We start from the raw sequence: 13,529 nt of genomic DNA, 5'->3' as shown, positions 1-13,529 counted from the left end.
AACATGAAGGCTGTCATTGTTAAATATTCAGTTTGTGGAGACTGCCAAGTATTACTAGTCTTTTAATGAACACTTTCTCCTCCTCTCCATACTCCGAAATGAAATCTTTAACCTTGTCAGCTGCTTTCCCTGCTGAGTGCTAGATGTTATTAATTGGTGTCGTCCGCATTGAAATGGCCAAAAGGAAAGAACCTTCCTTGATTTTTATTATTATGTTTCGATTAAGCAACATATCTTAAAATGTCACTTTTAATGTCAAACCTATTCAACTCATGTTATTAATTTTCAGTGGGAAGGCCTATGTTAAAAAGAAACTTGATCAGAAAAGAAATTTGACCAGAATATTCAATAAGCCTGCTGCAATGGCAACGCATCAGTCTTGTATAGCAGAAGTCCATCTGGAAGAAATATCCCAGCCAGTTAGCATTTTTTAGTGTTTCAACTTCAGTGGAAAGAAAAAAAAAACTCATTGAAAAATAAAACATGAGCAATGCAAATGTATATAAAAGAAAGAACCCCCAAAACATTTCAGCTGTCATCTTTTTGAAATGTACTATTAAATGAGACAGAAGTGTTTCTGATTGAAAAGCGTTCTTATATTCAGCTTGTATACTGTACTATGAATAAGTATTATTTTCCTCAGTGCAAGTATTACAAACTATAATTGGTCTGAGTTTATTCTCATTATCTGGATAAACTAACATTTAACCACGAACTTGCAACTTACAACTGCAGTGCCTTGCTTGTGGTTACTTCTTTGGGGTTTGGGTTATATGAGTGCTTATTAGATTTGATCGCTGGTCCAGCATCTCAAGAGAAGGAAGCCGCCTCCCTCTGAAAGAGAAATTGATTTGATGAGGCCAGGTCAGCAGGGTTGACTGTGAAGAAGGTAGCCATGGACTGCTCCCCATCAAAGGATATTTTGGTGTCAGAAGAATTGTGTCAGCAACAACTAGATGACTTATTTGAAATGAAGTAATAATAAGGGAGGAGGAATTGATAAGAGAAAAAAAAATCTCAGACAGGCTTATAATGAATGCAATGTGCAACAAAAAATACCCTGGTTGGTATCCTGTACTGTTTTTTGATAGTTTCTGTAACACTCAATTATTCGCCTTTTACTTGCGTACCAAATTAATTTAATCTGTCATCCTGTAATCGCTTATGTGCATTAAACTACTCAAAACTGACTGAATCAAGGTAGTGAGGATGACTATCACAATACTGCATTGTTTGTTTTTTCACACATGATTATCAGGTTATACCTACTTACTTCTTAAAAAGGGTTAAATAAACAGTTTCATTCAGTTAACGAGAGAAGGACTATCTACACGAAAGAAGGTTCATTTACTTAATTCAGAGTACAGGTGGAGGGCTCCTGACCTTAGGGGCTGGAAATGCACACCCCTGATTATACTGTATACAGTTTCTGAAAATTTGCTTAACTTGAAGTCTAAAACTGATTCATGAGAATCATCTGCCTAAGGTGTTCAAAACTGCTTCATCCTTGACTTGATGTCTTTAGTTCAGGGGAAACAGTAGTGTAGAGCATTACTTTCTAAACTCCTAAAGTGGTTACAGTTATATGTAAGAACAGCATCAAAGGGGACTACCTTTCCAGGCCTGGTTGGTGTAGGAATATTCCAGTGAAAGCACACTGGCATCTTATTAACAAATGTGTTGAAGTGATAAATTAGGTACTCTTTTCTGTTGTGTTATTGGGTTGGTTTGCTGAGAGCGTGGGTTTAGAGTGTAGACGGTATATTACAAATATTGAGTAGGGCCAGAGTTAGAAAGTTCTCCCAGCTGAAACTGAGAATTGACTGAGAACTGCATTACCCCTGAGAATTGTAGGGGGATAGGGCTGTTCCCATCTGCCTACTGTAGAACACTAATCTAGTAGGGACATGTCTTGTTTTTTTTAAGAATACATTTGAGCTATTATATAGTTTTTTGTTAGTATCCCATTGTATATAATAAAATAAAAAATGGTTTTCTTTTTTTAATATAACAAAACATTCATGTTATATTTCCAAGTGGAATTGTAACTACATTGCAAATAACTGCCTTTGTAATTACATAATGCCAAATATTACATTGAAAGAACAATGAAAAAGACCATTAAAAAAAAATGTAAAATGTTTATTAATTTTTCTGGTCACTGTTACCATTATAACGCAGAGGAGATCCAGTCAGCATCAGCACACCATATAAACCCTTTCTGGGCACTCTGAAACAAAGCCGCAATATTTCTGTGTGGAGGCAGCTGCCTTCCCATATCCAGCACAACATCACAAGTACAGCAACACCCGCAGAAGCAATAAACTGCAATCCCACAGACTATCAAACATACTACAGAACAAAACTTTACTTTAAAACATTGTGACGGCTGGTGCATTGAAAAAAGAGATATCCAAAAGGAAAGCCGTGCCTGTGTTTCCAAATAAGAGTCAAACATTTGGTCTATATATTTTTAACCTAGTAGTAAAACACATTAACAAGAATAATAATAAAGTAGTGTTTTACAGTCACTGTGAAAATAGCAGCAGTGGTTAGCTTAAATTAAAGAAATAACACTGTAAAAACAGTTATACTTTGCCAAAAAAAAATTAAATCATTAATAAATAATATTAAAAAACAAATCCTTGTAGGTTATTTACAATGTTCTTCAGTTGTCTGGCTTTGTTTCCTGTTTTCATAATAGAAGGCAATATGAGTCTCTAAAGCCAAGGATATCAACTTGTACAGATGCTGTTAATGGACACAACGGCTGGATCAACCAAGCCCATTTCTTCATGCTCGTTGACACACAGCTGGTAGCCACACCCTCTCCTCCTTTGAATAGGTGGGACCTTGTTATCATGTTTGGCACGTGGGGGAAGCAGGAAGCCAACACTACCAGCAATCAGCATGTGCCAGATGCTGTGGATGTAGAAGTAGTTCTCCTCGGTCTCCACAAAGGCATACAGCGCCACAGCCGAGGTGGCGATCACAGTGCCAGGGAAGAGGTAGAAAACCCAACGCTTCCAGGTGGGTGGGTAGCAGCGGCGTCTTCTGATTGTCCGTACAGTCTGTACAAATGAAAAAGAAAAGAATGAGCTTTTACTTGTGCAGCATTGATATTTACTGCAAATCCTGCCTGAGTGATCATTTAATGACCTGTGCTGCCATTGTAGTTCCCATTCATCCATGACTGTACAACACTCACTGATGATGCAGTAAATGCAGTTATACTAAACGCACCTCATGTCATTAATATCATTGAAAAACTTTTGTTCGTTGTATTACATTTTTTAGTATTAGTATCATTCATTATATTCATCGTCCGTTTACATCCCTTTTCCATGGCTTTGCCACCAGAGCACTCTATCATATTGTTGACAGTCTAGTTGGTTTACATTCTCCCAAAGGTTGTTCGACCTTCTGTATTTTGTCCTAGATGAAAGAAGTAAAACAATGCAGCATACAGCATTAGCATCTGATGGCTATTATTCACGATGTATATAATTATCATAATATTATTATATAATATGTGGAGGTAATTAGCTAACAGTGTTTTCATTTTGCTTTCTCAAATCCCCATTTGCTCCCCTATGATGCTCCAGAGGCCTTGTTATCCAAGAAGCAGCATATATATATAATATTTCCAAAAGGGCTGGTAGTGGCTTTTAGAAGGGAAGCAAATTGAAAGGACATTAAAACCTGTAAGAGCGCATTAATAGTATGCAAATACAGTTGTAAAGATAAAAGTGGAATCACAAATACAGAAAATAGATATTCATTCATAAGAAACTTGTCATGCAAAAATTGTTCAACACGTTCCAACAAACGAACATAACATGAATGACCTAAAATGTTTAGTTTTAGAAGGAATAAGATTAGATAATGTGCAATAAAGAAGAATAAATGGAAAAAGGATAAATAAACTCCATACTTTGATGCCTGATGGATTAAATAGAAATGAATAGTAGATTGTGATATCAGTAACTATGTAATAAATGACATACAAACACATTGATGGATTTGAATAGAAATAAGTGAGTGCAGTCACCATGGAATCAAAAGTATTTCTAGTGTTTGTTTCAAATACATTTTCTCATGACAACAGGTATGTTAAACATACCAAAACTTTGGGAAACTGGCTCTTTTGTGCAAAAACATGTGAAAAACAGATAAATAACCCTCAACTTCTGACACCTTCCTTCTGCTTTTGTTTTATGCTCAGGGTTGTCGTTTTGTTTGAAAGAACATTAATTCTAGTTTTTAGGAAAAGCAGCTATTGCTGTGCAGCTCGATCATACAAAATTGAATTTCCATAAATTAGCTACTGAAGGCGAGAGCCCTAATTAAGACTAATTAGATTATTTGCAATGGGCAGTATTGTGCAGTAGTGTACAATAAATACATTACAAAACTACTCAATCACTGTAAACAATGACTTCTCTCTATTTAATGTTGGCAGACTTAAGCTGGGATTATTTATACTTGCTCATCTTCTAAGAGCTAATGTTTAAACAATGTTTTTATGAGTAGAATATACATTATGGGGGATGGGGGCTTGTGTCTGTAGCACTATATAAAAACACTGTATACAATAATATGTATAAAGATATAGATTCTTTTAAGGTATTATACCTCGACAATACAACATTGATATAAATAGATATTGATATACACCCACATTTTACCTAATCTGACATGACATATTTCCAGAATATTTATCAATAAATAATATGTATTTTAGTTTCATTTTACCTTAAACAGCTGAATGCTTTACAGTGACAAGTGAACAGATTTATTGTTGAATTGCAGTATTTCAGAAAAAAACCCCAACAGATTGTTACTTTCTAGCTGAGTGATCTAATTTGCGAATCTCAGCAAACATTGAAAATGCAAGGCCTTGACAAAAAAAAAAAAAAAAAAAAATGACAAGTTCATAAAAAGGAACTGTAACTATAATTGAGTAGTACTGATTTATAAACACAACACTGATTCATTGCATTAACGTATTCATTGCATTTTTTATATATAGAATATCTATATATATAAGTATAATATTATATATATATATATATATATATATATATATATATATATATATATATATATATATATATATATATAATAAAACAATACAAAAATACTTCTCAGGTTTGCCCTCAATGTTGTTTCCAGGCAACTAGAAAGGGAAATAATAATGTTCCTTTTGAAAAGCAACAGGCCAATAAACAATGGTATGTGACAGGTTGGAGGAGTTCAATACGGGCCAGGGTCTGTAATTAATATTCACATGGTGCAACCTACCTAGAATACCTCGACTGCATTTCATTTCAAATGAACGTTTGAATCTCTGCTTTTAAATCTAGCATTTCCTAACACACATTTTGTAAAACTGTAAACACTACGCCTTTCCCTTGTAGACGTTTTTCTGTTGTATACCATTTAAAAAGCACAGAAACATTTATGAAGCAAAATGTGTTAATTATATAGGGGGGTGCAAAACTTTGCCATAGCTATACATGGAGCAACACTCTAAGATGATCATCAGTTTGTCATGCTCTCCTCTGTGGTTTAGTTAATAAGAAGCTGACACATTCCTCTGCAGATAATAATTAATGTTGCATTTAAAAAAAAAGACTGAAACAAAATGAAACACACAATTACATCCTTTCTCTCTGTCTCCAAACAATCCATTATATTCATGTCAAAGCAGGTGCTTCTACTTGCATAGCAATTATCTAATTGACTAACTATGCAAATTGATTTCATTCAGGGAGAAGGAAGCCAGATTTTTAACTCAAAGCAACAAGTAACAGGAGGGACAAATTTCTGCCCTCTTGGGTTCTCATGAGGATCTTATTTTCCTTATTTCCCTAATTTCCTTATTTCCCTGAGGTTTTCCTCTTTGATTTTTGCAAAGCTTGGTTAAGATTCCAATGTAAAAATGGTGTATTGGCCTTAGAATCAATCCACATGTACAATGTTTGACAGATTTATCAGAAACAGACCATGCACATGGCTTTTTGCTGCTCTTTGCTATTGCGCTAATTGTTTTTAAGGGAGCCTCTATCTCAGTGGTGCACAACTTCAAACATCAAGACCAATTCCAAGCCAGATCTTTATTCCAAGCAGGTCCTGAAGTGCTAAGAGTCAATTAACTAATTTAGGACCTGATTGGGAAAAAATAAATAAAAAAAATAACACTGCTGTTTTGGTCTTATAACTTTACCCATTCTCATTCTATGTATTTTTACAATAGTTACATTCAAATAGGATTTCCGGTAAGTGGTTCAGACTAATTCCACAAGTAGCAATATTATACTGTTTTCCTATAGTTTTTTGACATCTAGTTTATTGTCACCATGGGTATTCATTAAACTGTATTTAGAAGCTTGAAGGAGTATTCAGTTCATGCATTTTGAACTTCTATTCACAGTGCTGATTCAAATACATTAATATCTGGTGAATTATTAAAGCGCACCTACAAAATAACACAAAATTACTCTGTATACCCATTTTGCTTAAAAGTATCCTTCCCTGACAGTTGGTAAACACAGTAGCACTGCTGACTTTGCTTGTTTCATTGGTACTCATGGTGTACGATCATGTTCTAGAACTCTGCTATCTGACAATGTAACATCAATTGAACATCATTTGGATGCAGTGCCGTATACCAAGCATGGTCTGGCAGCGTTTTGCAATAAAAGGGCCAAATCAGAGTTTGCCATGTTAATAGTTCATAGTTGTCTATTGTTAAAAAATGACACAGGTTTTGCCCTTACCCAAGCAATAGCCATTATCCCCAAGGCAAAAATGCTAGGTCCAAGGAGATTCCATAGTCCATGTCTGTCAAGCTGCAGGGCCATAGAAAGCACCATAGCACCCAGTAAGTAGAGGACCTTAAAAGAAAAATCAAGAACAGCATTAAAGAGCTGATATAATGGAGGCAGACTGGAAACACAACTGCTGCCGTGGAAAAGGCTTGAGGCCTACTGTCTGAGTTGTAAGTTTCTGGACAGCAGTCAATCAGTGTGTGCCAGCAGGAAGTATTACTATGTGTCAGCAGGTTACTGAAGAAAATGCCAACCCTAAAGAGAGAGGCAAAGACTTTTGATCTGCCACTGTAGTTCACAACACAATGCCACCCTCGAAAGCACTACTGCCAGTTGGCTTTGGCAGCTGCTATTCATCTTGGTTCATGGTGTAACTGAGTGGCTGATTGGATCTGTGTAAGTCTATGTAGGATTTAGAAAACAAACAAAAAAAATGTCAGTGTTTTAATAAGACTTTTCACTTTAAAGAAAGCAGAAATTGACTTTTTTCAGTCCACTGATTAGTCACAGCTTGGAACAGTATACAATAGAAAACCTGGCATGCTGTTTCATTACAGAGATACAATGCTGCACAGCAAAAGCACAAACACACCAGTCACCATTCGGATTAGTTCAGGAATAAATATCTGTAGTTACAATAAATACATGTGGAAGTATGAGTTTGAAAGAATAGGACTATTGGCTAACAAGAAAATATGACACCTTTTTTAGGTACTCGGATTGCTTTACAATCAGCCATTCATTTGTATTGAATGCAACTAGTTCCCCCCATGTTTCAGGGAGCTATATATATATATATATATGTCTATATATATATCAAGACACAAGTAGGTAAATCTGACCGTCTTTAATCATTTAGACCGTCTTTACAGTACTCTGATCCAAATTTTACTAAATAATTAAATGTAGTTCATAGCTTGATCCCCAGCTTTTTTCCTGAACAGTTTTTTTTAATGCATTTTCTGTTGTCCCTTTTGGAAAGCAAGAGGCCCATAAGCACGTTACATTTCAGCTGTGACAGGTTGGAGGTTTATAATGTTCACCTGGGGCAACCTAACTGAACACCATAGCCGCCAATCAAATTAGTTCAAATGTCTAAATTCCAGAATTTCCTGACACACAAATTTGGGAATCAAAGGGTTAATAGCAGCTGTAGTTACAAAAGCACACCTGCTTGATGATGGATTGCAGCCTTGCCATAGATATAACAGTGACCCAGACAGACATGAGTGAGCCCAGGAAATCACAGAACTGCAGAACATCATATTCCATTATGCAGAAAACCACAACCCCAGGCTGGTCACAGGCATGGTAAAACTAAACAAAAAGAAAGGGAAAGAGAGACCTCAATAATATTGTTAGACCTCAATAATATTCCAAATACAATAAGCCAGCTTGCTGTAGAAAAAAAAAATTAATTTATTCAAAACTTCCAAACCTATACATTTCCATTCAATCCACACTGTCACAAGATAGAGCATCTATTCTATGCATTGCCAAGAACAACTTCTCAAATGCGTTCCTTTCTATTCCTCATTAAAATATCAATCAAGATAATATTGAAAAACCAGGATTGGGACACCCTAGACCTCGGGTTTCCCAATAATTTTATTCTTCACCCAAACTACACAAATGAAAGCACATTTAAAACACACCTCAACAAGCTAAGAACCACTGCAGCGGTTTAAACACTTTGAGCACCATATTGGACATTACAACATGTCAAAGACAGAAATGTTTTGAAATATGTTGTTGTTGTTTAATAAAGAAACAAATTTACAGCAATGGTGAAGTATGTACTATAAAAAATAGTGTACAAGTCACACCAGTCTATAAGTCGTTTTTCTTGAAGTGTTTTGTCTGCCACTATTTTGAGAGCAAAGCTATACAGATACAATCATGCATGCACTTGAAGGGCAGTATATCGCAATATCCACAGATCTTTTATACTGTACATATTAAACCAATATCATCCAGATTACACTCACTTTACTGTGCAATCAAAATCCCCTTACCATAATACTAGCCATGGATTGCCAGAGGTTTCATTTCCCCTATTAACTTTTTCCTGGACCACACTGGCACCAAAGCGAGCGAGCATAGGTGGGCCGACTGGCCTTTTCTTGCTCTTGAATTTATGTTCTGATGTTCTTATGTAATATAGAGCTCAATCAAGTAGTTTTGGGTTTCTTTTTTGTATTTGTAACTGGGTGTCAATTATTTGACTCTGTAGATTACATTGCTAACCTAAATGGATGCTAATTATGCAATGCACTGTAACAATTGGCGACATCTTATTTTAAGTTTTTGGACAATTTAAAAAAAAGCTCAAGCCAAGCACCTTTTAAAACAGAGGGAACATGGAATCGATTGCTGTGCTTCCTCCATTTATAGACCTCTTGATTGTGTAACAATCTATGCATTCAGTTTTTTTTCTTGTTATTATTAAGATTTTATGACTACTAAATGCACCTTCACAAATGTACTGTTGTTTCACAAATGTGTAAGAGAAGCTGACATTTATTTACTCATATCACATTTCTTTGGAATACTCACAGTAGAAAAGAACATGGTGAAAATGTAGACAGAAGCCTCAAGCAAGCAATGACTCCGAATGGCTATAGCAACAGGAGGGACAAACATCAGGTTACTAAGACAGAGCAGCAGAGTGGACAGAAGTTGAAATCCATAGGAGTATGCCACTGAGTTATCAGTGCAGCCCCAGCCATCCCACCCTAGAACAGAAAAGGAGTCTGGAGTTATGATAAAGAAGAGTATTGTGTTACTGGTAATGTCCATTAGGCATCCCAGATGGCGATTGACAGAATTAACAGTGAGCTGTGAACATGAGCTCTATATAACGTGTACACTGAGCTGTTTAGAAAAGCAAAGCCCAAAGCACAAAGTTTAATTGAAGAGATGAGAGAGCATGTTGAAAGGTTTGGAAATCTGAACATTATGGATCAATGGTAGTTGTCAGTCAGAGAAAACAGCTGATATTTGTCCATAGCCCTTGTCTCCAATTTTGGGCCAAACACTTTGTAATTTTACATGACTTTAACACTGGTTCTATGGGGAAAAAAGTGTATTGTTGAGCTGAGATTTGATGATGTCCTAAACAAATAACCTCAAAAACACTTAAACTAGAAAACTAAATTAGAAAATATTGTAGCTTTGCAGTTACATAACTAGGAACACACATCCATTGGACTCAGCTTTAATTTTTTTTTTAAATAACTTTTCAAAGCTGAGCTCTTTCTTGATATCATTTACTATTTACTAAGCAATTGTTACTAGGGTCTGCTGATTACCATATATGGAATACAGTCACTGGGGGCCTATATTGAAACCTGTGGTCAAAGTTACCTGCTTGAACAGTGGTTAATGTAGTGCCCTTTGTTTTTTGTTTCTTTTCCTTTTGCCACGGTCCCTTACTCACCTGAAACTAATTGCCACCGGCTGTGGACAATGAATGTTGTGCTTTAATAGAGAGCCCGGAGGACATCAAAGAGGTAGCATTGCATTGCACACTAGAGTAAGGGAGTAAGGGAGTAAGGGAGTGAGGGAGGGAGGAAGGGAGTGAGGGAGGGAGTGAGAGGAAGCGCTGGAGAGAAAAGTGAGGTGACTGACACTGAGGAAGAGGAAGAGACTGGCGTGAGGAGGAACTGTTAAGTTTGTTGCTTTTTATTTTTGTTTTACTTTTTTCCTGCTTCAGGATAAAGGACCGTGTCTTCCTCCCTTGTTTGTCACTTGGATATAGCGTTTGTTGGACTGCAGTTTGTTTTTGCTTTATTCGGGACTGAAACAAATCAGTGTTTATTGTTTTGTTTTATATTTCCTGTTTGGATCCCGGCGTGTTGCCTGTCCTGTATTAAGCTACCTCAGAGACAGGATTACCGAGTTGGATCTACAGACCTCCGTTGTGGACTTATGAGATTGTGTTTGTTATACTACAAAAGACTTTCATTTCTTTTCTTTCTGTTGCAGCCTACTGGAACTAAACTATCTGAATGTGCTTTTTTATTTCTGGAACTGTGCAATATTTAGCCTGTTCTAGTAATATGCTGCCTATTTTAAACATCTTGTTTTTACCTGCTGTCTTTTAATTCTGCGTACTTAATTGATTGGTTGTGTCTCTGTTTAGATCAGTTATTTTATTTATTTATTGCACTGTGTTATTTGTGTTCACTGAGGTATTGAAATGTGTAGTTTTGTGTTTTGCAATGTTTGAATTTGGCCACGTTTTATTTATTTATTTATTTTATATTGTTTGCACATTGGCTAAACCAGGACACACTGCCAACCAGTTATTGCTGTGTACAGTATTTAAGAATTTTATTACCTCATTCATGAAATTCTTATCTGCCAAACTTTCAGTATGATTGCACCAGACACTAATTGTACAACCTGTGTCTTGTGTCTGTATGCCCCCCTCTGTATTGAATTTGTGCTTTAATAAACTCTGCCTGTTTGACATCTCATTGTGGACTATTGCCCACTGCCTGGGATTTAAAAGAAACAAATTGTGTATTACAGTTAAAACAAGCTTTCATCATGAAAGTAAACTAGGTTTGAGGCAATGTGAAATCAAGACAAGTTTGAATTATCCATTAGCAAACACGCTCATTGTAGGCATTATCTTTCTGCATCCAAATTGCTATTTCTGGATACTATAAAGCTACATTGAATGTGTCAGACATAAAAGATGTTTGTTACATTGTGAGCAGATGTTGACTGAAATAGAATATTAATCAGTCACAGCCATAAGCATCTGTGATATTAAAATGTGTATTTAAAGGGAATAAATTGGTCTAGCTAAAATAAACAAAACATACCATATAATTTAAATACAATTGTGAAACAGTAATTTGCATATTTGACATAATTTCTCCATTTGAGCAATTTTATGATGAGTTCACTTCCATGATCAGACCATGGCAGATCTAATTATATTTCCCATAACCGTTATTAATTACCACTCAAGGCTTCCTTACAAACAAACTCCACAAAGTAAACCACACACAATTATCACAATATTTAAAAAGATAATGACTTAGTGGTACTACAATTTGTGAAGTTATATGTACCTTATTTTCTGAATCAAAATCACTTACTATTGCCAGTCAAAGTCTATTTATTGTGAGGCTTTATAGGGACTACTGTTGACTGGTGCACATTAAGAGACAAGTGACTTTACTCATAACTCCAGTCAGGAGACTACCTTTCTAAAAACATTCACTATTGATCTTTTTGTTTGCAGACAGTTCTAACGACTTCAACATACACTTAATTAAACTGTGTGTCACGCTTGATATTGATTGCTCCAGAACGACTCATTATTTGAGTTTCTCCAACACATTATACTACCATTTTATAGAAGAAGAATAACGGCATGTTTTAAACTAATCACTGATATTTCTGCTATGAATAGGCATTGCATAACTCCATACAAGAATCAGATAAGCTCTCCTCCTATATAGGGATCTCTGCAGAGCGGAATACATACATCTTTATGTTGTGCAAATTGCATATCTATTAACAAATGAAGAAAAACAACTGTTTACAACACTTGCTGTATTGCAAATTCCAGAAAAAAAAAAACACACTGAACTTCAAAATTCATTATAATAAGTAAATTGCCTGGTTTGCTTAATGCATGCATAATAAAGGTCTATTTGAAAGGATAATGCAAGACCACAAAACTACAATTAATAATGCATAGGGCCCTCTTTCCTTTGCTACGCACATCGGTTTTCACTGCTGATCCCAGTCTCCTCATACGAACTACCACAGCAATAAATCTTACCTGCTTTGCACTCACAGGCTGCATACAGGAAATTATTTGTGCGAAGAAGTTTACACTGTCCGTATGTCCCGCAGTCATTGATACAAGGTGTAAGATAAGACCTCAAATACACTTCAGCTGTCACATTACTGCATACAGCAAACCTTTGAAGAAAAAGAGAAATAATAATCAAACCTATATTTCTGTAAAAACACACTGTATTATAGTCATGCAATTATTTTTCCTATATGACCAAAGACCACTTTTAGAAAGTCCATTGAAGTAACTGACAAATAATAATGTCTTCTAGGCCGTCTGTAATTCATCTGAAGACTAGCAGTCTCTCTCCCACAATGTACATATATTTGTCCTGCAGGAAGATTAAATTATGTTTCATGCACAAAGCCGTAATAAAAACCCAAGAATAATTGAAGACTTTTAAAATATATTTTGCAAAGGCCCTGATTCTGAGCTCAAGGAAACATTGTAAACTAGAAATTTGAACAAAAACAATGTATCTCCCCAGTGGCAAAATAAACAAGGAACTGGTTTGTTTGATTGAACATGCAGCACTGTTGATCGGCCCCCCCTGACATATCAACCCAGGCAGGCAAGGGGAAGTCTCGAGCTTTCTGGGGGCGGAGGCGGCGGACCGGCTCCCTCTGGTGCTCAGAGAGCGGCGGCGGCGGCTCCTCCCTTATGTCCCTTTGGGGTGCGGGGTTTATGGTGGTGTGGTGGTGGGCGGTGGTTGATGTCGGAGCCCCCAAGCTTCTTTGGTTGAGGGGGCCCCGCCATCCCTCTGGTGGCGGAGCTGGCGGCGGCCGGGGTCCCTCTGGGCTCCGAGGCAGCGGCGGCGGCTCCTCCTCCTGGCGGAGGCTCTGGGAGCGACGGCAGGCTCCTCACCCCTCTCT

The 13,529-nt window shown here is 36.6% G+C and overlaps 1 protein-coding gene across 2 annotated transcripts in view; it reads right to left on the bottom strand.

Moving 5' to 3' along the window:
* Nucleotides 1-2,158: 2,158 nt before the first annotated feature.
* LOC121317184 (transmembrane protein 8B-like) overlaps nt 2,159-13,529 on the bottom strand; it is an 83,350-nt gene continuing 71,979 nt past the window's right edge. For both annotated transcript variants that reach the window (XM_041252853.1, XM_041252861.1), the window contains exons 9-13: nt 12,640-12,782; nt 9,390-9,568; nt 8,004-8,150; nt 6,783-6,899; nt 2,159-3,071 (exon numbers count right to left, since the gene is read on the bottom strand). In XM_041252853.1, the coding sequence (XP_041108787.1) occupies nt 2,736-3,071; nt 6,783-6,899; nt 8,004-8,150; nt 9,390-9,568; nt 12,640-12,782 (922 nt within the window). In that variant the 3' untranslated portion in view covers nt 2,159-2,735. The remainder of the gene's footprint in view (nt 3,072-6,782; nt 6,900-8,003; nt 8,151-9,389; nt 9,569-12,639; nt 12,783-13,529) is intronic.

The sequence above is a fragment of the Polyodon spathula genome, chromosome 1, assembly GCF_017654505.1.
Source record: "Polyodon spathula isolate WHYD16114869_AA chromosome 1, ASM1765450v1, whole genome shotgun sequence".
NCBI classification, from domain to species: domain Eukaryota; kingdom Metazoa; phylum Chordata; class Actinopteri; order Acipenseriformes; family Polyodontidae; genus Polyodon; species Polyodon spathula.
This window is presented reverse-complemented; position numbering and strand designations above follow the sequence as displayed.